At 40.5% G+C, this 26,490-nt stretch overlaps 1 protein-coding gene and 1 long non-coding RNA gene across 8 annotated transcripts in view; one reads left to right on the plus strand and one right to left on the minus strand.

Moving 5' to 3' along the window:
• Plc21C (Phospholipase C at 21C) overlaps positions 1 to 16,709 on the plus strand; it is a 613,502-nt gene extending 596,793 nt beyond the window's left edge. For all 7 annotated transcript variants that reach the window (XM_070099388.1, XM_070099391.1, XM_070099386.1 and 4 more), the window contains 2 exons: positions 1,037 to 1,118; positions 10,766 to 16,709. In XM_070099388.1, coding sequence (XP_069955489.1) covers positions 1,037 to 1,105 — 69 coding nt within the window. In that variant the 3' untranslated portion in view covers positions 1,106 to 1,118; positions 10,766 to 16,709. The remainder of the gene's footprint in view (positions 1 to 1,036; positions 1,119 to 10,765) is intronic.
• Positions 13,397 to 26,490, minus strand: part of LOC138854692 (uncharacterized) — a 70,655-nt gene continuing 57,561 nt past the window's right edge. The window contains exon 3 of the long non-coding RNA XR_011393884.1: positions 13,397 to 13,535. This is a non-coding gene — a long non-coding RNA (uncharacterized lncRNA). The remainder of the gene's footprint in view (positions 13,536 to 26,490) is intronic.

Consider the following 26,490-nt stretch of genomic DNA (forward strand, 5'->3'; position numbering starts at 1 on the left):
TCCGAAAAGAGCCACACCATAGAGGGAGAAGCTGGAAGTATGGTCGAAGAAGTGTGGAGGTCAGATGTATCAAAGGAGTCAGGCAGAACCCCAGTACGTACCTGGAGCAGGTGATGAAACGGCACCAGCAGGAGGTATAGGGGCATGAGAAATGTCTGAAGAGTGGTTAAATAAAGAGGTAGGGTCAAAGCAAGGTGTGGTAGCAGAAAGGAGCCCAGGGGGAGCAGTTTCATGGACTTAGGACTCCATGGTTATGTCACTTCTTTCTTTTTGTTTTTTAGAAAAAAAGTAAAAAGAAAAAAAAGGGGGGGGGGAACGTGGAGGGAATGAAAGGCCCATAAGCCCCTCTCCACACCCAAGAGAACCCCAGCACCACAAGTAGTGCAGATGCGGCATGAAACCCGTGCCATACCCTATCCTTCATGCCAGTAAACCAGCAGTCTGGGGTAGCAACCTCACATCTACTGAGCCACCTTGGTGGACAAAAGAAGGGTGGCCAGATACCCGCCACAAAGCATACCTCTTTCGGCCACACCACCCAGAATCTGAAAGGCAGCTTCCAGAGATACACCCGTCACCCAAAAGATACCCAAAGCCACCCCCTAGGAGACTGGGGAGGGAGTGGGACATCCCCAGGCAATCCAGATTCCATGGCAAACTACACCACCACCACGGACCTCAACAAAATAGGATGGGCCATGGCACCCTTCCCCCTACCTAGGAACTGAAGTACCTGTGGGAAGAAGAATCCCAAAGGCTGAAAACAGGAAGGGAATAGGGGCAGGATGGAGAGAGGAGGAGGAAAGGGAAAAGGGAGGATATGGAGGATGGGATAGGGAAGGGGGGATTGGGGAGTAATTAGGTTTGGTCTGAGGAAGGAGACCAAAAGGTCTAATTCCTCAGACCAAGAGCCTCTTCATTGCACCAGGGAACCCACCCTTGAAGAGGACTATATATTTAATAATTATTACTATAGCTATTTTGTTACTTTATACTGTAAGGTGTTATGCTTATTAGCAATTTTTTTGTATTTCAGGCGAGAAACGAGATTGAAACTGATTATGAGGAAAGACGGATAAAGCTGGAAGAAACTCTTTCCTTGTAGACTTCTATTTAAGGTACCCTCCTTTAATGCTGTTGAAATCTGTCCTATAAATACTGTATCCAATAGTTCTTTTTTAATACAATATTACTTAATAATAAATAATTTTAAAGTCTGAAAAACTACATCATACAGTTCAATGAACTACTTAAGACCTCAACCTTTCTAGTATTACTTTCCAGTTTCAAATTATAATTATAATCAAGGGGAAGCACTAAACCCTCCAGTTTCATTATTATTACAATCAAGGGGGAAGCGCTAAACCCGGAGGATTATACAGCGCCTGGGGGGGGATGTGGAAGGCATTCAGGCTTAATTTGGGGAACTGGAGCACAGATCCAATTCCCTAAATCAAGAGCCCCTCACCAACATCAAGGAACCTCCCTTGAGGGGCCCTCCAGTTTCAAATCTTCCTTCCACTTTTAGTTCAGTATGCTTCCCAGTTTCAAAGCTTCCTTCTAATTTTAGTTCAGTATGCTTCCCAGTTTCAAAGCTTCCTTCTAATTTTAGTTCAGTATGCTTCCCAGTTTCAAAGCTTCCTTCTAATTTTAGTTCAGTATGCTTCCCAGTTTCAAATCTTCCTACCATTTGTACTTCAGTATGCCTCCTTACCCCTTGTGTTTACTCTATAGTGTTTTAACAGGCTTCATTTAAAAAAAAAAGCCAAACCTCAAAATAACAGTGGAGACAGCTGTTAAACAAAAGGCAGGAACTCAAATTACTTTAGCACTGAGACAGGAAATGTGTGATCTGTATAGGTGAGCTACAGTATTTAGAAACTGAACTGCTTAAGTCTGCTCAGCCCAGATGTAATTGCAGAAGATCTCTTATTGCAAGTGCTGAGCAAATATGGCAGCTGAGGTTGAATTCCTGATGGGAAAATATCCTGAATCCTGAGTCAAAAAACGTTATATATGGAGGCAAAGAAGGGAATGTATGAAAGTATAGTAGTACCAACACTCTTATATGGGCGTGAAGCTTGAGTGGTAAATGTAGCAGCGAGGAGATGGTTGGAGGCAGTGGAGATGTCCTGTTTAAGGGCAATGTGTGGTGTAAATATTATGCAGAAAATTCGGAGTGTGGAAATTAGGAAAAGGTGTGGAGTTAATAAAAGTATTAGTCAGAGGGCAGAAGAGGGGTTGTTGAGGTGGTTTGGTCATTTAGAGAGAATGGATCAAAGTAGAATGACATGGAAAGCATATAAATCTATAGGGGAAGGAAGGCAGGGTAGGGGTCATCCTCGAAAGGGTTGGAGAGAGGGGGTAAAGGAGGTTTTGTGGGCAAGGGGCTTGGACTTCCAGCAAGTGTGCGTGAGCGTGTTAGATAGGAGTGAATGGAGACGAATGGTACTTGGGACCTGACGATCTGTTGGAGTGTGAGCAGGGTAATATTTAGTGAAGGGATTCAGGGAAACCGGTTATTTTCATATAGTCGGACTTGAGTCCTGGAAATGGGAAGTACAATGCCTGCACTTTAAAGAAGGGGTTTGGGATATTGGCAGTTTGGAGGGATATGTTGTGTATCTTTATACGTACATGCTTCTAAACTGTTGTATTCTGAGCACATCTGCAAAAACAGTGATAATGTGTGAGTGTGGTGAAAGTGTTGAATGATGATGAAAGTATTTTCTTTTTGGGGATTTTCTTTCTTTTTTGGGTCACCCTGCCTCGGTGGGAGACGGCCGACTTGTTGAGAAAAAAAAAAAAATTACATGCATCAATACGCAAATAAAAGGCTATTTCCTGATTACCTGTTTACGATTACCCATTTGTAGCTACAGTAGGAGAGCTAAGCTCATGGTGCCCCATCTTCAGTAATTAGTCTAATATAAAACTTTTTTAAGTTGGGAAAAGCTGCAGCACTTACTGTGTTTTAAACTATTCTGTTGTACCATTCTTTGAAAAAAAAAAAAAAGCTTTATACAATAACGGAAAATTGATAATTATGGCCTCCTGTTCTGCTGGTTAATGGATTATTATAATAAAAAAGAAGCGCTAAACCACATGGGCTATACAGCGCTGCAGGGCAGGAAGGAAGCGAGGATATCAGGTGGCAAAAGGGAGATGGATGAGTAATAGGTTACGGAGAACAGCGGGGCAGTGGATAGTGAAAGGGTAGAGGGCAGCAAGAGATTGAGGTAGAAAGGGCTGAGGGGAGTGCAAAAGGTATCATCATCAGAGTTTGTGGAGTAAATCAGTCATTGTCAAGAAGTCAATGAGAGAGTCAGAATTAAAGGAGGGTCCATCAGCAAGAAGGGAAGGTAAAGAGAGAGTAGTAGAGCGGAGACAATGTTGGAGGTAAATTTTGCGTGCTCGTTGATAGAGAGGGCAGTCTAACAGAATGTGGCTAATCGATACTGGAAATTGACACTTCGCACAGAGAGGAACAGGGCGCCTCTCCATGAGATACCCATGAGTAAGACGAGTGTGGCCAATGCGAAGGCGGGAGATAGTAGTCTCCAATCCTCAGCACTGATGACAAGAAAACTGCCAGTAACCTATGCTCGGTTTAATAGAATGAAGTTTGCTACCGAGTAGAGTTGACCAACGTTGTTGCCAACGGGTGTGAAGGTGGGTAGCTATTACAGCAAAATAGTCCGGAAATAGAACACCTCTATATGAAATTGGTAGGTCATGTACTGCTGACCGCGCAGCAGTGTCTGCCTGTTCATTGCCTTGTACGTCAACATGACCAGGGACCCAACAAAAAACAATATCTTTATGCTTGGTAGAGATACGACGTAGCCAAAGTTGGATACGGAGAACTAGGGGGTGAGGTGTATCAAATTTCCATATAGCCTGTAGAGCACTAAGGGAGTCTGAGACAACCACAAATGATGACACAGGCATAGATGTGATATGAATAAGTGTTGCAAGAATGGCATACAATTCAGCAGTAAAAATGCTAGCCGAAGATAGTAAATGCCCTCGCACGACGCTGTCTGGAAACAATGCTGTGAATCCGACGCTGTCAGAAGACTTAGAGCCATCTGTGTACACTGTGATGGCATGAGAATGAGAGTGGAAGTGGTCAAGAAAAAGAGAGCGGGAAGCCACCCTAGGCAGTTGGGGTTTCAAGTAAGGGAGTGAAAAAGAACAGACCCAAACAGCTGGAACTTCCCAGGGGGGTAGGGAAAAGTGAGATACTACATGAACATATAAAGGTGGTAACTGAAGGGAAGACGAGCAAATGTAGGCGAAGAGAGAAGGGACGGAGCAAAGAGGGGCGGCGAACAAATATAGAATGTCTACTAATATCGGTGACCATTCTATAAATGGAAGGATTGCGGAGATTGTGAGAGTGTACATAGTAGCAAAGGCAATGGGCATCATGGCGATCAGACAAGGATGGAACATTCGCGTCTGCATAAAAAAAAGCACCAAGGCATAAACGTAATCCTTGGTGATGGATAGGGTTAAGGCTAGAGAGAGTAGCAGGAGAGAGCGCTGAATAGATCTGGTCACCATAATTGAGTTTCGATAAAATGAGGGCTGAATGTAGGCGAAGGAGAGTTCGACGATCAGCTCCCCATGAAAGATGAGCAAGGGTTTTTAAGAAGGTTCAGCCGGCTGTGACAAGTTGCCTTCAGAGAGGTAATGTGAGGATTCCAGGATAACCTACGGTCAAAGAGAAGGCCTAGAAACCTGACTGTATCATGTTCAGGGATACGGGAGCCATAGAGGTGCAAAGGATGATCGGAAATGACAGAGCATCTAGTGAAAGTAATTTGGTGAGCTTTGGTACTGGAAAATTTAAACCCATGCGTGGTGGCCCAATTGGAAACACGGTCGATCGCATGCTGGAGAGAAACTGTAATGAGGTGACAGTCAGCGCCTGCACAAGCAATAGCGAAGTCATCTACATAGAGTGATGACCAAACATTGGATGGAAGAACAGAGGCCAAATCATTTATAGCAAGGAGAAAAAGTGTTGTGCTCAGAACACATCCCTGAGGGACACCTTCAGCTTGGACAAAGTCCGGGGAGAGCACATTATTGACTCGAACACGGAAATATCTGTCAGTTAAAAAGTTCTTAAGATTGCCTCGGAGGCCTAAGGAGTGGGTTTGGGCCAAAATATTATAACTCCAAGTTGTGTCATATGCCTTCTCAGGGTCAAAAAATATGGCAAAAACCGAGTGGTTATTCGCAAAGGCATTACAAACACATGTATACAAGCGTAGTAAGGGGTCTATGGTAGATCGGCCCTTACGAAAGCCATACTGACTAGTGGAGAGATTGTTGTGTGTCTCTAAATACCACATTAAACGTCGATTTACGAGACGTTCCATCACTTTGCAAACTACACTAGTAAGAGTAATGGGACGAAAGAGGGAGGCATCATCTCCCGTAGTACCCGGCTTGCAGAAAGGGAGAAAAATGGCAGATTTCCACAGCTGGGGAAAAACTCCTTGTGACCAAATAAGATTGAAGAGGTGTAAGAGGACTACAAGGGCTGACTGATGTAAATGTTGTAACATCCGAATATGAATGTTGTCAGGCCCATCTGCCAATGATCGGCAAGCTGAGAGTGTTGCCTTCAGTTCCCGAAGTGTAAAAAGCACATTATATTGTTCTTCTCTGAGAGAAAAAAAGTCCAAGGGTACTAACTCTCTGGCAGACTTTGAGGAAAGAAACGAGGGGCATAGATGGAGTCCCTGGGAAATATGGACCAGATGAGTGCCATTTTCAATGGCAACGTCAATAGGGTTTGCTATATCAACACCGGCGACCCGTAGAACAGAAGCCGGGTCAGGAGAGTATTTACCACTCAATTTCCTCACTTTTTTCCAGACTGCACTCATAGAGGAAGCAGAGGTGATGGTGGAAACATAATCTCACCAGCAAGTGCGTTTAGCGTCACGGATGACATGGTGAGCGCGCGCACGCTTCTGCTTAAAATCAAGAAGTCTCTCATCGGTTCTATTGTACCGGTACCTGCCCCATGCAGCGCGTTTCAAACGCACTGCACGAGCACAAGCAGGAGACCACCAAGGCATGCACTTCTGAGAATGCCTCCCTGAGGTTTGGGGTATAGAATGAAAAGCTGCGGTTAAAACTGACGTCGAGAAGAGGTGTAGGAGCTCATCAATGGAGGATGAAGAAGGAACCTCACTAAAAGCAGTGAGTTGCGAGTAAATGTCCCAATTTGCCCGATCAAATCGCCAGCAAGGGCTATGGAAAGGTGGTGAATATGAAGGAGAAGTAAGAATTATTGGAAAATGATCGCTGCCATGTAAGTCCAGTAGAACAGACAAGGCGAAGTCTAGTGCAGTGGAGGAAGAGCAGACCGATAGACCGATGCAAGAGAGTATGAGTACGAGGATCAAAATGGGTGGGAGTACCCGTATTTAAAACACGGAGGGGGTGAGAGGCGAGAAAAGCCTCCAACTGGATGTCACGTGAGTCACAATGAGACCCCCCCAGGAAATGGTGGGCATTAAAATTGCCAAGTAACAGAACTGGTGGTGGTAAGGATGAAACAAGAAAGGCAAAATCTGGGATAGAAAATGCCCGAGAAGGAGAGAGATATAAAGAACATATTGTAAACCACTTATTCAAGTGGATACGGGCTGCAGTGTAATGCAGCGAGGTATGGACAAATAGTTGACAGTACGGAATATCATTGCGTAGAAGAAGGGCACTTTCATTAAAGGTCCCATCTGAGACAGGATCCGAAGAACAGAATAAATTATAGCCTGAGATAGGTTGGAAAACAGCCGAGTGTAATTTTGGTTCTTATAAGCAAACACCAACAGGGGAAAACCTGGAAAGCAACATCTGAAGCTCACCCCGATTACCCGAGGCAGCGGATATTCCACTGTAAATAGGCCATGATTGGCAATGAGGAAAATACCAGGAATCCGCAGGGAAGGGCACCTATGGACTGGAGGGGTTAGAAAAGTCTACGTGCGGTGGCAATCGGAAGACGTTCAAGCAGCGAAGGAACGGAGCGTTGCGAAGAATGGAGTTTTGGAGATGGAGGAGAGGGAAGAGAAGGAACAGGAAGTGGATCAGTGTCCATTGAAGGTTTAGTCTCTGCAATATATTCTGAAATAGCGTCAAGTGTTTCTGAATTCAAAGACGTTGTATGGGAGACAATATTGGAGATAGAAGGAGGAGGGTGAGTAAAGATTGGGACAGTCATGGACTGTACTAAGTAGGGGGGGACAAAAGCGTGTTGGGAACTGGAGAAGTGTGGGAGGGGACAAAAGAGGCAGAAACCTGGGAGGCGGCAGAAGAGGGAGGGACTTGGGAGGGGACAGGGGAGGGAAGCACAGAATGAGGAGGGGGGTGAACCTCCACACTTGTAATAGAGCCAGTGAGAGGGGAAGAACCAGGTACAGAGACTGGAAAGGTAAAATGTGGGGGCAGAAGAAGGGAAGGAGGGGGCAAGGAAGATTTGAGCAAAGGGGATTTTTTGGACTTTTGAGAAGTAGAGGGGCAATTGGTAGGTGTCATACGAGATCTTGTCGATACCGGGGCTTGTGAGTGAGAACTCAAAGATGTCAGAACAGACTGGGGTGTTGAAGTAGGGACATCTGAGCCCAGGACAGCAAAAGAATTAGATACAGGAGTGACTATGGGAGGGGTAACAACAGAGGAGGCTGCAGAAGATGGGACCCCAGAAGTGGGGGGACGTTTTGAAACATGAGAATAAGAAACACGGGGTAGTCTCCCTTGGAGGCAGAGATGAGAAACTGCCATAGCATAAGGGAGACCTTCTGCTTCTTTGAGGCAACGGATTTCATGCTCATTTAAGTAGACCTGGCAACAGCGAGAGTACGAAGGGTGAGCCTCATGACAATTAAGGCAAGAGGGAGGTCGACTGCAAGACGTATTAGAATGGTCATCGGCAACACGGACTGGGCATTCGGCTATAGATCTGCAATATTTTGCTGGGTGACCAAATCGCCAACAATTTCTACACTGTTGCGGTGTATGGATCACCTTTCGAACTTGTAACCGATGTCCTGCGACATAAACAGAGGACGGGAGTTCACGGCTGTCGAAAGTTAATCGAGTCTCATTGCAAGGGTATCATCTCCGCTCGCGAGCAGGAAGGACATAAGTGTCTACTTTGAGGATTAGGAGATCCTGGAGTTACAGCTGTTCAAGAATGTCATTGCCACATGTCTGGAAATTCTGTTGGACTATGGTATGGGGCAGAATGACAGTACCACTACAAGAATTGAGAGAATGATGTTTTTCAATAGTGATAGGAATAGTATCGATATGTGAAAGGAGAGAAAGATCGTGTACCACTCTTGAGAGCATGAAATATCTCTACCAATGTGGCGTAGGAGCGCTTTGCCAATACTATGGTCGGAAAGATAGGCAATAGAAGAAGTCGGTCGTAAAGTAAAGAATTTAGTCCATTATGTGGTCCGAAACTGAGCATGGAGAGGGAGTGCATGATGTGTCGGTCTTTTCCGAGTAGAATGGGAAGGTAACGAAGTAACATCATCAGGAGATTGTTGTTGGTGTTTAGAAGTGGGACCAGATTTGGTCCGATGTGGGACGGGCTGGCGATTTGGAAATTGCCGCACCATAGAGGGAGAGACTGGAAGCATAGTCAAAGGAAGGTGGAGGTCAGACAAATCGGTGGAGTCAGTCAAGACCCCGGTACCTGAAGCTGGTGATGAAACAGCACCACCAAGAGGTACAGGGGCATTAGGAGTGTTCAAAGAGTGGTCAAAAAACGAGGCAGGGTCAGAACTGGGTACGGTATCAGTAAGGGGCCCGGGGGTAGCGGGTTCATGGACTAGGGCTTCCATGGTTAGGTTACTTCTTTCTTTTTGTTTTTAAGAAAAAAAAAAGAAAGAAGAAAAGAAAATAAAAACAAAAAACAGAAAAAGGGGGAACGGGGAGGAATGAAAGGGCTGGAAATCACCCTCCGTGCCCAAGAGGACCTCAACACCGCAAGTAGTGCAGATGCTGCATGGAACCCGTGCCATACCCTACCCTTCATGCCAGTAAACCAGCAATCCAGGATAGCAACCTCGCATCTGCCGAGCTACCTCGGTAGACAAAAGAGAGGGCGGCCGGATATCCGCCACAAAGCATACCTCCTTTGGCCACCACCCCCAGAATCCGAAAGGCGGCCTCCAGAGATACACCTGTCGCCCAAAAGACACCCAAAGCCACCCCCCAGAAGACCGGAGAGGGAATGGGATATCCCCAGGCGATCCAGATTCCATGGCAAACTACACCACCGCCAAGAACCTCAACGGAATAGGATTGACCCCAGTACCCTTCCCCCTACCTAGGAACCAGTAGGCCTGTGGGATGAATCCCAAAGGCCAAAAAGAGGAAAGGAATAAGGGAGGGATGGGGGGGGAGGAGGAGGTAATGAAAAAGGGAGGATGGAGTAGGGAAGGGGGGATTGGGGGGTAATTAGGTTTGGTCTGAGGAAGGAGACCAACAGGTCTAATTCCTCAGACCAAGAGCCTCTTCACCATGCCAAGGAGCCCCCCTCTTGAAGAGGCTAGTTAATGGAACATGTTAAATATTGTACCTAACCATTTTCATTGTCCTCTAGCTGAGTACTTCATATTTTGGAAGTCCCTCTATTTTCAGAGTTTAAAAATAGATTTAGCCTTATGTGTGCAAGTGTGTTCAGATGATGCCCTGAGGGGTAAGTTAACTGGCAGTGCCACTTATCCTCTGAGTGAATATATTAGCATAAAAGCAGAAGTACATTGCAGGCCAAATAGTTGATGTGAATAAATGGTTTAGAAAACCAACAAGTTAATCAAATGAGACACTTGGGCAGCATTTGGGTATTTTTATTCTGGAAATGTTTCACCAGTCAGTGGCTGCTTCAGTCTAATACAGAGAAAGGTGAAGGGTGAGCAGGAGTTTGAGGTAATCAGTCCCTCATCCTGGAGTTGATGTGTTCAGTCTGTCAATTTTGATTGTATTGGACTGAGGCAGCCACTGGCTGGCAAAATGTATCCAGAATAAAGATACTCAAATGTTACACAAGTGTCTCATTTATCAAATAACTGATATATTGCTCTCTTTGAATGCATCTTCTACATTCTTAATTTATTTTTTCTTGTCAGTTTCTGCACTGTTTCTTCAAACCTGTTATCTAGATTTTTTTGCTTACCAAAGTAATACTTACTTCTTGTTTGGTGCCTATGGGTTCTGATGATTGTATTTTAAGTCTAGGTTACCATTAATGTTGAGTTTTGAAGATGCAGAGTGACCAGGTGTGTGTGGGAAATGGGTTTCTATGTTAAGTGGTTTTAATAGCAGTGAAGTGTGCATTTTGAAGGCAGTTTTAACAGCTTTTGTGTGTTTACCATTCACAATGAGAGATATGGATATAAAAGTGTAAGCAGTGTAAAGTTGCTTAATGGATGTGTGTTATGTATTTCATTGGTCTTTCATGCATCTTTAAGCGAGATATGTATTGAGAAACTACGGTAGAAATTCAGTAATCAGTACAGTGCAAGATTGCTCTTGAGCCATGCATATGTGTGTGTGTCTGCATGTGTCTTCCATTGTTTCTCACCTGACAGCCACATTGCACCTCTCATGGAATATGCATGTGCATTGTATGTTTTACATTAGCCAGGATAAAGCAGTATGCCATCTTCATACTTTGTAGGCTTTTTATGAATATATTAATTCATATTTTTGTAATTGTTTTCAGATGCAGGGTGAGGCTGCATTTACCAGTATCATGGCACATGGTTTGCCAGCCACTGAGAGAACACAACCCATGTTCCTTAACAGTAGGCACCTTTGTTTAAGCAGATGACAGTTTTCTGTGATGTCAAGCCTACACAGGTACTCTTGTAGACCAGTTTCACTGTTGGCTTCACTTCCATCGTCATTTATGTGTATGAAAAATTCTACTGGCGCCTGAATAAACAAAGAAGCTTTGTGTGTCTGGGTTGTTCAATACTAGTCACTGTCTAGAGTAAACCACTAGTGCTGCCCATGAGAGCCATGTGTTTAGTAATCCACTAGTGCTGTACATGAGCCATGCGTTTAGTAAACCACTAGTGCTGTCCATGAGAGCCATGTGTTTAGTAAATCACTAGTGCTGTACATGAGAGCCATGTGTTTAGTAAACCATTAGTTCTGTACATGAGAGCCATGTGTTTAGTAAACCACTAGTGCTGTACATGAGAGCCATGTGTTTAGTAAACCACTAGTGCTGTACATGAGAGCTGTGTGTTTAGTAAACCACTAGTGCTGTACATGAGCACCATGTGTTTAGTAAACCACAAGTGTTGGCCATGAGAGCCATGTGTTTAGTAAACTATTAGTGCTACTCATATAAGCCTTGTGTTTAGTAAATCACAAGTGCAGCCTATGAGAGCAATCATGTGTATAGTTAACTACTAATGCTGCCCATGAGAGCCATGTGTTTAGTAAACCACTAGTTCTGGTCATGTAAGCCTTGTGTTTAGTAAATCACAAGTGCAGCCTATGAGAGCAATCATGTGTATAGTTAACTACTAGTGTTGCCCATGAGCCTTGTGTTTAGTAAACCACTAATGCTGCCCATGTGAGGTACTAGTGTTGCCCATGTGAGCAACGTGTTTAGGATTTAGGTAATTGTGGGTTGATTATGTACATTGTAAGTCTGATGAGAGTTTTTATATTTGCTGTAAATTAGAAACTTGACATTAGAGGCTGCCTGAGACAAGCATTTTTTGTTGGAAATTCGAGAGAAATTTGAGTCACTCTCGCTGCCTCTGGCTTTAGGAGAAGATTACCATGCAAAAAATTTAATTGGAAGAAGGAAAGATATTTAATTAATAAATGTTAAACTAGTTAATTTTTTTTTTTAGTATATTTATTACTCTTTCTTTTACAGTTTTCATTGATAATTGTACCCCGTGCTGCTGGATACAAAATAAGTTATTTCATATGGGAACATTTTTATTTTCAGTATTTCTTCATTTAGTATTATATGAATTATGTAAAATATCAGTTCATGCATGTAATATTTTTCCAGTATTCATGTACATTACGTTGAGTCCCATGTTATTAGCTGCCAAGTTTTTTTCCACATTATAAGACATTGTGATAAGAAGTGTTTATAGTTATTCATTTGACATATAGCTCATATCATCCTTAAATATTCATTTATTCATCATGATGTATGCCATGTTATAATTTTATCCCCTAGATAACTATTTACCAATTGGGAAACATTTTCATGATCACCTCCCGGTTGCCGAACTTTTTATATGGGTTTTCTTACTTTGTTGTGATTGGAGTAGTGTATATTATTTTGTGATATCATGTTTGGAGATGAGAAACTGAAGCTGTAAACAATCATTAGACATATGCCAATGTTGATACTGTCATTTATTGTTAAACAATGTATATAGCTACTTCATTGAATTTTTAATATGACTATAATCATTAGCATCAGTAAAAGTATGGATGCAAATATATGTGGTAAATGTATTAGACAATTCAGAAGTGAAAATGAAGACAAAAGGCTGCGTTCGACAATTTCCTCCTCTTTCTTCATTAATATGAATGATTTTCTAATGGGAGATATTTCAACAATTGGTAAGGAATGTAATACTTGCACATTCAAAGTACATTATTCAGAAATAGCTTTAGTTTCTAAGTCACAACACTCATTTTAAAATATATAAAATATGCCCTAGTCATGGTATCTATTTACAATTAATCTATACCAAGAATTTTTTTTAGAAGACTAAATTGTGAGCCTTTGTTTTTAAATGTTAAAAACCTAGCATTGGTGCTAGGTTAGGCATAACAGTGGATGCTTAATTACTAAGAGGTTATCTGACAAGACCAGCATCAGGAGACATTTTCCTGACAGAAAATATAGTACTACCATTTAAGGTTTTCTTGTTCTCTTGTTACTTAGTATTTAATACAGCATATTATCACATGCAAAGGTAATTACCATTTTTGTGGCTCTGAAATCCAAAGAATATTAAATTTTCAAAGTTTGTAGAAAAGTCAGTCACTCCTTATCATTTGGAGATCTACTAGCCCGTTTAGGTTCTTGCTAAAATGTTGATATACAAATTATTTTTCGAACACAGCCAGAATATTCTATGCAGATGTAGTTCCCCATAGTCCTTACTTGCCTTTCTATTCCTTGAAAAAGAAGCTCTGCCTCATGTACAGATTATTGAGGTTTTATTCCTTGGGAAACTAAAATGTGGGTGACCTCAACTCTGGATTATGAAATTTTTTCAGATGTACAACATTCTTTCCTATATTTTGAATTCTGAACAGTATTGCAAATATTACATTTTAGTACACTTTAGTTATGTTTAATTCATGATATATATGGTACCAAATACTATTACTGTATAAATTTTAAATTCAAATTTTTATTTCGCTTATCATCAAGCATGATAACATATAATGTCTTGCCAAACTTTATGTTGATGGTTAGTTGCAATATTGACAAGTTTCTGGAAAAAGAAAGAAAGATTACGCTGTAGATTAATATTTTTATCATCCTTGTACGTAAGGTCATTCCAGTGACACCTCAGTTTTAAGAGTTTAATGGATCACTAGTCTTGCATATTATAAATGATCCTGGTATGATAGTTTATGTGCTTACTACCTCATTATTTGTCATTTTGGATGTCTTTTTCATTTTTTTGTGAATACAGTGTTCCCCTTGCTTTATTGCAACATGTGGTATAAATTTGCTCATATGCAATCACCCAAGCCCAGCACCATTTGAGTTTTAACACACACACTTTTAAATATCACTGTAAACTGATTTATATTGAAATTCTTGATAAAGAATGGCTAGAAAGAAAACAATTTGGATATGGGAAATCCAACAAGCATATTTTGAATGAAATCCTACTGTTGGTTTTCACTTTATCTTGTGCCAAGCCTAAGAAAACAGATACCCAACCAGACAAAGTTGGATTGCCTTGACAGGATTAGGACTAGTGGTGGAGGAAGGAAATAGTAGATATATATGTATTCACAGGTTCATAACATGTATACTTCAATCTAGATAAAGATAGGTTTGTTGGCTGGTGTAAATGTGGGTAAAAGGGAGGATTTTTTTTTCTAGAATTTTAGATTTAATTTTTTCTCATTTTTTTGACAAGTTGCATTTATCTTTGATATATGGTTGTTTGGTGTCTATCTGATAAATTAGTAATTTTTTGGTAAAAATAAGAAAGTGGATTTTTCCCATGATTTTATATTTTAGAAATTATGATTGAACTGTGGATTTTACATTTGCTTTTTTTTTTTCAACGAAATTCATTCCTTTTTTTTTTTTCCATGTGACTATTTGTTGTGTTTGGTAATCTCTCAATTTTTAAGTAAATTTTAGTCTAGAAATGTGGAGTTTGCAAAGTCTCAGAATGAATCCCTTTATTTTGTATGCTATATTGAGTTCACTATGTGCATTAACTTTATGTGCCATGGGCCAAGAATGCATCTGTTGCATAAAGCAAGGGACACCTGCACTATACACAGTATTTTTATCATAAAATTAATAAAATATTAAGATGTATTGAAAATCTAAATAAGACACAAGTCATATAAATGATGAATATCCAGCACACACTCAAGAATACTTATTATTTAATACACAAAAGAATACTTGTTATTTAATGCACAAATTGAGCCTTGGTAATAGGTTTAAGGTGCCATGACACAGAGTTGGTTGTAGCCCATGTTTTGCCATGTAGTAATATCAAATGCACTATTTCAAAATTTATGGAATGTCTTTGTATTCTTAAATTTTATTCACAATAAATTTCAAGAATCTAGTGGTCTCATTGCTGAGACTTTTTTAATATGAAAGAAGAAATGAATTGAGGTAGTAATATGCCTCAGAACTGATGTTAATGTTGTCATTTGATCTTTGACTACATAAAGTGTTTCCTTCAGGCTGAGCTTCTTCCCTCAATGTTTCTCAATAACACTTTGGATGGCTTAGGATGTGAAAAGTATTTTCCAGAAAGAACTGTATGAATCATGTTAGGTGATTACAAAACCTCTTCGGCTAGTGTAGTATAATCTCGGAGTTCTTTTGATGTTGGACTCGGATTACGATTACTAGAATTCCATTCATTTTTCATAGGAACCTTAGATGCTCTTAATGGATAGAAGGTATGTTTTTTATATGTAATTTTTTTAAAACGTTAAACCTCAGTCATTATGTGAAGTCAGCTGTGTATAATAGGTGTACATACAATTTCCTTCCCACACTTATGACCAGCTGTTCTGTAATGGAGTAATTAGTGTTCTTAACATACTACAGATTCCCACTCTCTTATCTTGACATTTCATTCAGTATATGTGTCTACAGTGTAAGAGGTCAGGCCAATACCTTGAAAACATTTACACAATATATGGTTGCCCTGAAATATTATATTTCAAGTTCCACTTACATGTTCATCAGAGAGTTTTTTCTCATTGTCAGTAGGAGAGAGAGCAAACCAGTACTAAATATATTTTTAAGTCTACCAGTACAATTTTCAAGCTATATTTTCACAAAACAAGTTACTTATTGAGCTTATTGTTTGCCTTCTCTCTGCCAACTGACATCAGATGATCGTTATTGAAGTGTGAAAAGTGTAGAGAGCAATAAGAGTCAGTTTCAGTGATTTTTGGCTCGTCTGAGCCTTTCAATATGTCACCGGTACACTAAGAGATTATGCCTGTTGAATTGGAACTAACTCAGTTGTATTGTTTTCTCAACTGTTTGTTATTTGTTGTCAATGTGTAGAGGAATGGCAACATACCAGATACTTCCCTTAAGTAGTGTTTAAGTTAATGGACCAATGAAAAGTCACTACATTCACACACATGCTTTAGCACATATGCATACACACAATGTGCACACGTACATATACATTCACACTAACAAATACACATGAAAAATAAGAACCTAGATTGTTCCCAAGGTTTTCAAGTCATATTGATGTCACAACCTGCAGCCAAGTGCATAAGACATTCTTGTTCCTTTGAAAGTTGACTGGAGAACGGCTAATATTTGGGAAAAAACAGAAACTTTTGAGGAGAGCTGTAACCATGGACAGATGAATCATTGATGATAAAAATTAAAATACAGGGCTTAGGGCATTATTAGTAAAGAGAAACTAACAGATTTTTTATCCAGTTGGAGTCAAATCTTCATATGCAATTCCTATCATTTTATTCATATAACTTGTAAAGCAACTCTGTCAGTGCCGATGTGCTGTTCTATGTACAAATGCACAATATTTTGTATAGCATCTACATGAGCTCCATTTCATGGGGTGCTTTATTTATAAATATACAAGTAAATGCTTGGATTTAAGTGTCATAAATACTGATCAATGAAAGATGAGAAGCCATTTGGATGGAAAAATGAAACATGGGTGGAAAAAACTGTAAATTTTTACTTCAGTTAAAGATACGCTGAAGGTGATCTCTGAGGCTGAAATATACATATCTTTTTAAACCCATATTTATTTTTCTATCCAAATGACTTCTCACTTTTCATATAATTATTTGATTGAAAATAAACTGTCAAGGTTTGAGCCTTTAAAGCTGAGGTTGTGAAGAAGTTTGGTCAACATGACAGTCTGGAAGCACAGTCACCAAATACAAGTGCTGCATTCATACTACACTCTTTTCTTATCCTTCATACTAAATCACTCCCTTCAGCGAGTGATGCCTTAATGCTGATAAAAAGCACTTGGTCCAAGGAACTGAAGCTACCCTCCCCTTACCTTCCTTGAGTCAAACTTGACTACCTTTTATCTCCCTAGGTCTTACATGGCCTACTAAGAGTTAGGTGTTGAACATGAATATTATTATACTAACCATAACCCCGGCCGGGATTGAACCCGTGGTCATAGTCTCAAAACTCCAGCCCGTCGCGTTAGCCACTAGACCAGCTAGCCACAATAAGATTCATCCAACTAGGTATATTTCTACACCATAGAAAGGTTAGCATAGGCACCACTGTGACCACAAATGCAAGTTTTTACAGACGAATCTCCAGCTAGCGTTGCCGTGACGAACTCTAGCAGTGAAGGGACTTGAGCTAGAGTTCGTCACGGCCACGCTAGCTGGAGATTAATCTGTAAAAACTTGCATTTGTGGTCACAGAGGTGCCTGTGCTAACCTTCCTATGGTGTAGATTATTATTATAATCAAAAAGAAGCGCTAAGCCACAAGGGCCTATGGTGTAGAAATATACCTAGTTGGATGAATCTTATTGTGGCTAGCTGGTCTAGTGGCTAACACGACGGGCTGGAGTTTTGAGACTATGACCGCGGGTTCAATCCCGGCCGGGTGTATGGTTTGTTTGCAATCGTGTCATTAGAGTCATTATTATACTAAATCACACACAAAAAAAAAAAAAAAAAGTTTTTATTCGAATATGTATACTATACCATAAGACCCAACAAAGGGTTCTTGAGTCAAAGAATTTGAGCTATGTTCCCCTTTCTCAAAAACTGATTACCTCCCATTCACTAGGTGCTGCATAAACCATGCTGGTTTGGTGCTTTTTATATGATTATAATCACAATAATACACCGGAAAAATACATATCCTTGATGTTAGTGAAGGGCTCAATCTTAGATCGAACCATATTTCCTTCTATTTTCCAAGAGCTATACACCCCTACAGGTTCATCGTTTCCCCCATGAATACAGTGGAACCCTAGATTTCGCACGCATTGGATATCAGATTTTCCGGATTTCAAACACTTTCATGTGAAATTTTGCTTTGAAATTCAGACCTTGTCCTGGGAATCGCACGTATCAGAAGCATCCACCTGCCGGGACACCGCTTCAATCTGGCTCTGTCACTGGTTGAGTGAGCATTCATCGGAAACACTTTGCAATTTTTGTGCTTTTGTATTGTGACTGCAAAATAAGCCACCACGGGCCCAAAGAAAGTTCCTAGTGCCAGCAGCCCTTTGGTAAAGGGCTGAGAGAGAGGGGAGAATGTGCCTTCTTCAGTGATTGTACGATATGTATGATACTAAAGTAGCAGGAGTCGATAAAGGCTGTAGTACCAGCCAGCGATAGAGTGTAGCATTAACAGCGTAGCAAGTAAGTTAAGCGATTAAGCAATAGAAAAAGGACGACTAAATCTTCCAGTGTTGTTGGAGGTATATAGGGCCACTGAAAACATATGCTGCCCTGCATATCTTCCACCACCCTAAACCTCTGCCAGCATCTCAATAACCACTATTTCTTTACATTCTCAACAACAACAACTATACTTCTTTACATTCTCTATTATGTTTTTATACAATATTTCTTTTTTATAAATTACATAGTGTTTCAGTGTGACTAGTGGTGGTGGCGGCCCACCACTATGGCTTATGCTGTCAGTGGCTATGATAAACCCAACACCACCACCACTGGTCACATACGTAATGTTTCTATGTTATTAATATTGTTTATGTCATATTAAATAAATTGTGATAAATAAGCCATAGAGTTGATATTAGCATCATGTTTATTTATTTTGTCCTGTCTCCAAACAATAAACTCTCCTCCCTCCATATGCCAACAAGTCTTCAATAAGGTAAAAGTTGTGTTAAATGTTCATTTATCCATTTCATTAGTGCTTTATATTTATTTCTCATTGTTTTCTATATTTTTATTTTATTATCACACTGGCCGATTCCTACCAAGGCAGGGTGGCCCGAAAAAAAAAAACGTTCACCATCATTCACTCCATCACTGTCTTGCCAGAAGGGTGCTTTACACTACAGTTTTTAAACTGCAACATTAACACCCCTCCTTCAGAGTGCAGGCACTGTACTTCCCATCTCCAGGACTCAAGTCCGGCCTGCCGGTTTCCCTGAACCCCTTCATAAATGTTACTTTGCTCACACTCCAACAGCACGTCAAGTATTAAAAACCATTTGTCTCCATTCACTCCTATCAAACACGCTCATGCATGCCTGCTGGAAGTCCAAGCCCCTCGCACACAAAACCTCCTTTACCCCCTCCCTCCAACCTTTCCTAGGCTGACCCCTACCCCGCCTTCCTTCCACTACAGACTGATACACTCTTGAAGTCATTCTGTTTCGCTCCATTCTCTCTACATGTCCGAACCACCTCAAGAACCCTTCCTCAGCCCTCTGGACAACAGTTTTGGTAATCCCGCACCTCCTCCTAACTTCCAAACTACGAATTCTCTGCATTATATTCACACCACACATTGCCCTCAGACATGACATCTCCACTGCCTCCAGCCTTCTCCTCGCTGCAACATTCATCACCCATGCTTCACACCCATATAAGAGCATTGGTAAAACTATACTCTCATACATTCCCCTCTTTGCCTCCAAGGACAAAGTTCTTTGTCTCCACAGACTCCTAAGTGCACCACTCACTCTTTTTCCCTCATCAATTCTATGATTCACCTCATCTTTCATAGACCCATCCGCTGACACGTCCACTCCCAAATATCTGAATACATTCACCTCCTCCATACTCTCTCCCTCCAATCTTTCATCACCTAATCTTTTTGTTATCCTCATAACCTTACTCTTTCCTGTATTCACTTTTAATTTTCTTCTTTTGCACACCCTACCAAATTCATCCACCAATCTCTGCAACTTCTCTTCAGAATCTCCCAAGAGCACAGTGTCATCAGCAAAGAGCAACTGTGACAACTCCCACTTTATGTGTGATTCTTTATCTTTTAACTCCACGCATTTTGCCAAGACCCTCGCATTTACTTCTCTTACAACCCCATCTATAAATATATTAAACAACCATGGTGACATCACACATCCTTGTCTAAGGCCTACTTTTACTGGGAAATAATTTTCCTCTTTCCTACATACTCTAACTTGAGCCTCACTATCCTCGTAAAAACTCTTCACTGCTTTCAGTAACCTACCTCCTACACCATACACCTGCAACATCTGCCACATTGCCCCCCTATCCACCCTGTCATATGCCTTTTCCAAATCCATAAATGCCACAAAGACCTCTTTAGCCTTATCTAAATACTGTTTACTTATATGTTTCACTGTAAACACCTGGTCCACACACCCCCTACCTTTCCTAAAGCCTCCTTGTTCATCTGCTATCCTATTCTCCGTCTTACTCTTAATTCTTTCAATAATAACTCTACCATACACTTTACCAGGTATACTCAACAGACTTTATTTTTTTTTTATTATCACACTGGCCGATTCCCACCAAGGCAGGGTGGCCCGAAAAAGAAAAACTTTCACCATCATTCACTCCATCACTGTCTTGCCAGAAGGATGCTTTACACTACAGCTTTTAAACTGCAACATTAACACCCCTCCTTCAGAATGCAGGCACTGTACTTCCCATCTCCAGGACTCAAGTCCGGCCTGCCGGTTTCCCTGAATCCCTTCATAAATGTTACTTTGCTCACACTCCAACAGCACGTCAAGTATTAAAAACCATTTGTCTCCATTCACTCCTATCAAACACGCTCATGCATGCCTGCTGGAAGTCCAAGCCCCTCGCACACAAAACCTCCTTTACCCCCTCCCTCCAACCTTTCCTAGGCCGACCCCTACCCCGCCTTCCTTCCACTACAGACTGATACACTCTTGAAGTCATTCTGTTTCGCTCCATTCTCTCTACATGTCCGAACCACCTCAACAACCCTTCCTCAGCCCTCTGGACAACAGTTTTGGTAATCCCGCACCTCCTCCTAACTTCCAAACTACGAATTCTCTGCATTATATTCACACCACACATTGCTCTCAGACATGACATCTCCACTGCCTCCAGCCTTCTCCTCGCTGCAACATTTATCACCCACGCTTCACACCCATATAAGAGCGTTGGTAAAACTATACTCTCATACATTCCCCTCTTTGCCTCCAAGGACAAAGTTCTTTGTCTCCACAGACTCCTAAGTGCACCACTCACTCTTTTTCCCTCATCAATTCTATGATTCACCTCATCTTTCATAGACCCATCCGCTGACACGTCCACTCCCAAATATCTGAATACGTTCACCTCCTCCATACTCTCTCCCTCCAATCTGATATCCAATCTTTCATCACCTAATCTTTTTGTTATCCTCATAACCTTACTCTTTCCTGTATTCACCTTTAATTTTCTTCTTTTGTACACCCTACCAAATTCATCCACCAATCTCTGCAACTTCTCTTCAGAATCTCCCAAGAGCACAGTGTCATCAGCAAAGAGCAGCTGTGACAACTCCCACTTTGTGTGTGATTCTTTATCTTTTAACTCCACGCCTCTTGCCAAGACCCTCGCATTTACTTCTCTTACAACCCCATCTATAAATATATTAAACAACCACGGTGACATCACACATCCTTGTCTAAGGCCTACTTTTACTGGGAAAAAATTTCCCTCTTTCCTACATACTCTAACTTGAGCCTCACTATCCTCGTAAAAACTCTTCACTGCTTTCAATAACCTACCTCCTACACCATACACCTGCAACATCTGCCACATTGCCCCCCTATCCACCCTGTCATATGCCTTTTCCAAATCCATAAATGCCACAAAGACCCCTTTAGCCTTATCTAAATACTGTTCACTTATATGTTTCACTGTAAACACCTGGTCCACACACCCCCTACCTTTCCTAAAGCCTCCTTGTTCATCTGCTATCCTATTCTCCGTCTTACTCTTAATTCTTTCAATTATAACTCTACCATACACTTTACCAGGTATACTCAACAGACTTATCCCCCTATAATTTTTGCACTCTTTTATCCCCTTTGCCTTTATACAAAGGAACTATGCATGCTCTCTGCCAATCCCTAGGTACCTTACCCTCTTCCATACATTTATTAAATAATTGCACCAACCACTCCAAAACTATATCCCCACCTGCTTTTAACATTTCTATCTTTAACCCATCAATCCCGGCTGCCCCTTTCATTTTACCTACTGCCTCACGAACTTCCCCCACACTCACAACTGGCTCTTCCTAACTCCTACAAGATGTTATTCCTCCTTGCCCTATACACGAAATCACAGCTTCCCTATCTTCATCAACATTTAACAATTCCTCAAAATATTCCCTCCATCTTCCCAATACCTCTAACTCTCCATTTAATAACTCTCCTCTTCTATTTTTAACTGACAAATCCATTTGTTCTCTAGGCTTCCTTAACTTGTTAATCTCACTCCAAAACTTTTTCTTATTTTCAACAAAATTTGTTGATAACATCTCACCCACTCTCTCATTTGCTCTCTTTTTACATTGCTTCACCACTCTCTTAACCTCTCTCTTTTTCTCCATATACTCTTCCCTCCTTGCATCACTTCTACTTTGTAAAAACTTCTCATATGCTAACTTTTTCTCCCTTACTGCTCTCTTTCCATCATCATTCCACCAATCGCTCCTCTTTCCTCCCGCACCCACTTTCCTGTAACCACAAACTTCTGCTGAACACTCTAACACTACATTTTTAAACCTACCCCATACCTCTTCGACCCCATTGCCTATGCTCTCATTAGCCCATCTATCCTCCAATAGCTGTTTATATCTTACCCTAACTGCCTCCTCTTTTAGTTTATAAACCTTCACCTCTCTCTTCCCTGATGCTTCTATTCTCCTTGTACCCCATCTACCTTTTACTCTCAGTGTAGCTACAACTAGAAAGTGATCTGATATATCTGTGGCCCCTCTATAAACATGTACATCCTGAAGTCTACTCAACAGTCTTTTATCTACCAATACATAATCCAACAAACTACTGTCATTTCGCCCTACATCATATCTTGTATACTTATTTATCCTCTTTTTCTTAAAATATGTATTACCTATAACTAAACCCCTTTCTATACAAAGTTCAATCAAAGGGCTCCCATTATCATTTACACCTGGCACCCCAAACTTACCTACCACACCCTCTCTAAAAGTTTCTCCTACTTTAGCATTCAGATCCCCTACCACTTGGTTCAAAGGCTCCTATACATTCACTTAACATCTCCCAAAATCTCTCTCTCTCTCCTCTACATTCCTCTCTTCTCCAGGTGCATACACGCTTATTATGACCCACTTTTCACATCCAGCCTTTACTTTAATCCACATAATTCTTGAATTTACACATTCATATTCTCTTTTCTCCTTCCATAACTGATCCTTCAACATTACTGCTACCCCTTCCTTTGCTCTAACTCTCTCAGATACTCCAGATTTAATCCCATTTATTTCCCCCCACCCCCTTCAGTTTTGTTTCGCTTAGGGCCAGGACATCCAACTTCTTTTCATTCATGACATCAGCAATCATCTGTTTCTTGTCATCCGCACTACATCCACGCACATTCAAGCATCCCAGTTTTATAAAACTTTTCTTCTTCTCTTTTTAAGTAAATGTCTACAGGAGAAGGGGTTACTAGCCCATTGCTCCCGGCATTTTAGTCGCCTCATACGACACGCATGGCTTACGGAGGAAAGATCCTTTTCCACTTCCCCATGGACAATAGAAGAAATAAAGAAGAACAAGAGCTATTTAGAAAAAGGGGAAAAACCTAGATGTATGTATATATATATATATATATATATATATATATATATATACGTATATGCATGTGCGTGTCTGTGAAGTGTGACCAAAGTGTAAGTAGGAGTAGCAAGATATCCCTGTTATCTAGCGTGTTTATGAGACAGAAAAAGAAACCAGCAATCCTACCATCATGCAAAACAGTTACAGGTTTCTGTTTCACAGTCATCTGGCAGGATGGTAGTACTTCCCTGGGTGGTTGCTGTCTACCAACCTACTATGTCTGTATGTAAAACTATAATTATTCTTTAAAAAAATGCATTTTTTGTTAATATTTTTGGGTGTCTGAAATGGATTAATTGTATTTACATTATTTCTTATGGGAAATATTACTTCAGTTTTCGCACTTTTCGGATTTATAACAACCTTCTGGAACTAATTAAGTACAAAATCTGGGGTTCCACTGCATAACAAATCGCTGTTGCTATGCTCAACTTTCGTGGTATGGTGCAGTCATCCTTCGAATGGTGTTCCTCTCGTAATCTTTCGAGATGTGGGAGATTATTACGTATTATTATTAAAAAGAAATGCTAAACCTACAAGGGTCATTCAGTGCAGCGAGAGAGATTTATTGTTAACTCAAATTTCAAGGCCTGTCTATAAATGAAGTGGAGACCATACAGAATTCCCTTCTTTTCCTGAGGGTAATCATCACTGTGTAAAGTGGTCAAGTAACAATTAACTGCTGCTCCTTCCCATTAATGGTATACTGTATTTGGTGAGACAGCAGTTGATAGTGAGAGTTGAAACCCACTGCCAATTTCAAAACTACTGGTACTCTGGTTATCTAGCTTATTACTTTGGAACAACCCACAAATAGTCAAAATCACACACAGAAAGCCTTTATTAAAACAATGGTTCCCTCAGTGTGAGCACACACTGAGTGAGACATTTAAATAAAGGCTTACTTTGTAAATGAAATTCTAAGTGTCTGCTTACTGTCCCTATTTCATGTAATCTGTGAATACCCCTCTTACATAACTATAGCTTATGTTAGTACTCTGTGTTGCTGCCTCAAATGTGAAGAAAATTGAAAACTGAGATATTTCAAGTGAGATCAATCAGCTTGCCTAGTTACATCAATACGAACCTACATAAGAATTTTCATTTTCTTTACAGACAAATATCACACCAGCATGGCTGTGGCAAGCTCTAACTTCATTATCCTTTTTTGTGAAGTACTTTGTCAATACATATTATAACTAAAAAAATTGAAGTTTTTCAAAGCTGTTATAAATGACTCCCAAAATTGTAATGACACATTTATAAATAAATCACTAACTGGAGGGCTCAAACCCAGGGCAAGTTGGTCCTAAAACTAGCAAGCCAATGCACTATCCACTGTATTATGCTGACCTAATAAAAGTCATCCACCTAGGTGTATTTCTATACGCTGGAAGGTCAGCAAGGGGCCCACTGTGACCACAAATGTAGGTTTTTATAGATGACTCTCACACCAACATGGTTATGGCAATCTCTAGCTCAAGTCAAGAATGCCCCTTGGTAGAACCATCCCAAGACATTGATCAAAATACATCTTTCAAGGTGACTATGTTGCACCCACAATTAAGTGGTCCCTTAACCCCCATATAATCAGCACAAAAACAAGAGACCTTAACTCTGTGATTGTAAGGTAATTTCATGAGATACTGAAAATTATTTGTGATCACCTTCTCCAAGCTCTTCATTCACCTAAAGACTGTTTATCAGGTATTCCTAATTTGTCAGAACCAAATGAAGCAGAGTTGGTTCTGTCACAAACTTAAAAAACGTCAGTTCTGGACTCTTTGGAAAGTTATCATTAACCAAAAATTGCTCCAATCAATTTGGCTCAAGATAAACTCACTCTCTCTTTGAAAAATTTTTATATCTAGATTCTTTAGCAATTTTGTCCCAAAGAAGTTTAATATGGTCACTATCTAAATTTGGGAGTCTATAAATCACCAGCTAAGATTAGTTTTTAAGGCTTTCTGAGATACTGCAACCAAACAGATTCACTGTCTCTTCTGCTTTCACATCATTTCTGAGGTAACAGTTTAAATTTACTCTTTTCTGTTGACTGGATTCATATGGAATAACTTGTACATTTGTATGTGGCATTAAGCAGGCATGTTCCTATTTTTAGACAACTATGTCGCAGCTACTGTAGCAATCTCTGCTTTCTGATTACACAGTTTTCATTTGTTTATTGTATGTATGTCTCACTTTAGCTATTTGTATAATGGGCATTAAGAAAGCTTTTGCATCCCCTCTCTCCTGTCTTGCTTGTTTGAAGACAAAATCTTTAATTTTTTTTTAAGAATGAAAAGTCATAATACCATGGTTAGAACAGTTCACCAAAAAACTGATCTGTCAATGGGCCAGGATGAACCAAAAGGTCATCCTAATGGGTTTTTGACAGTTTGGCTTTATTAGTAACTTTTATGAACTATCATGTTTTCTGAACAATCTTGCTAATTCTTATTTTTTCAGTTCATAGTATAGCAACTCCTTTGTTTCCCCCATACACAGCCACACCTTTATCTTATATCAATTTAAAATCTTACACAATTTAGGAATGACTTCCTTGACACATTACAAAATATAAAGTATGAAGAAAGCCACTAGCATGCCTAGGCATTTCGGGCAGACTAATCCTAATTCTTAGGGGGCTCTGGTTGCCTGGTGGTTAATGCTCTCACTTCACACGGTGAGGGCCTGGGTTCGATTCCCAGCCAGAGTAGAAACATTGGGCGTGTTTCTTTCCACCTGTTGTCTATGTTCCCCATCAGTAAAATGGGTACCTGGGTGTTAGTCGACTGGTGTGGGTCGCATCCTGGGACACTGACCTAATTTGCCCGAAATGCGGAGCATAACAAGTGACTTTCTATATAGTAGTATGTCATTGTTAT

The sequence above is a fragment of the Cherax quadricarinatus genome, chromosome 67 (genome assembly GCF_038502225.1).
Source record: "Cherax quadricarinatus isolate ZL_2023a chromosome 67, ASM3850222v1, whole genome shotgun sequence".
NCBI lineage: Eukaryota > Metazoa > Arthropoda > Malacostraca > Decapoda > Parastacidae > Cherax > Cherax quadricarinatus.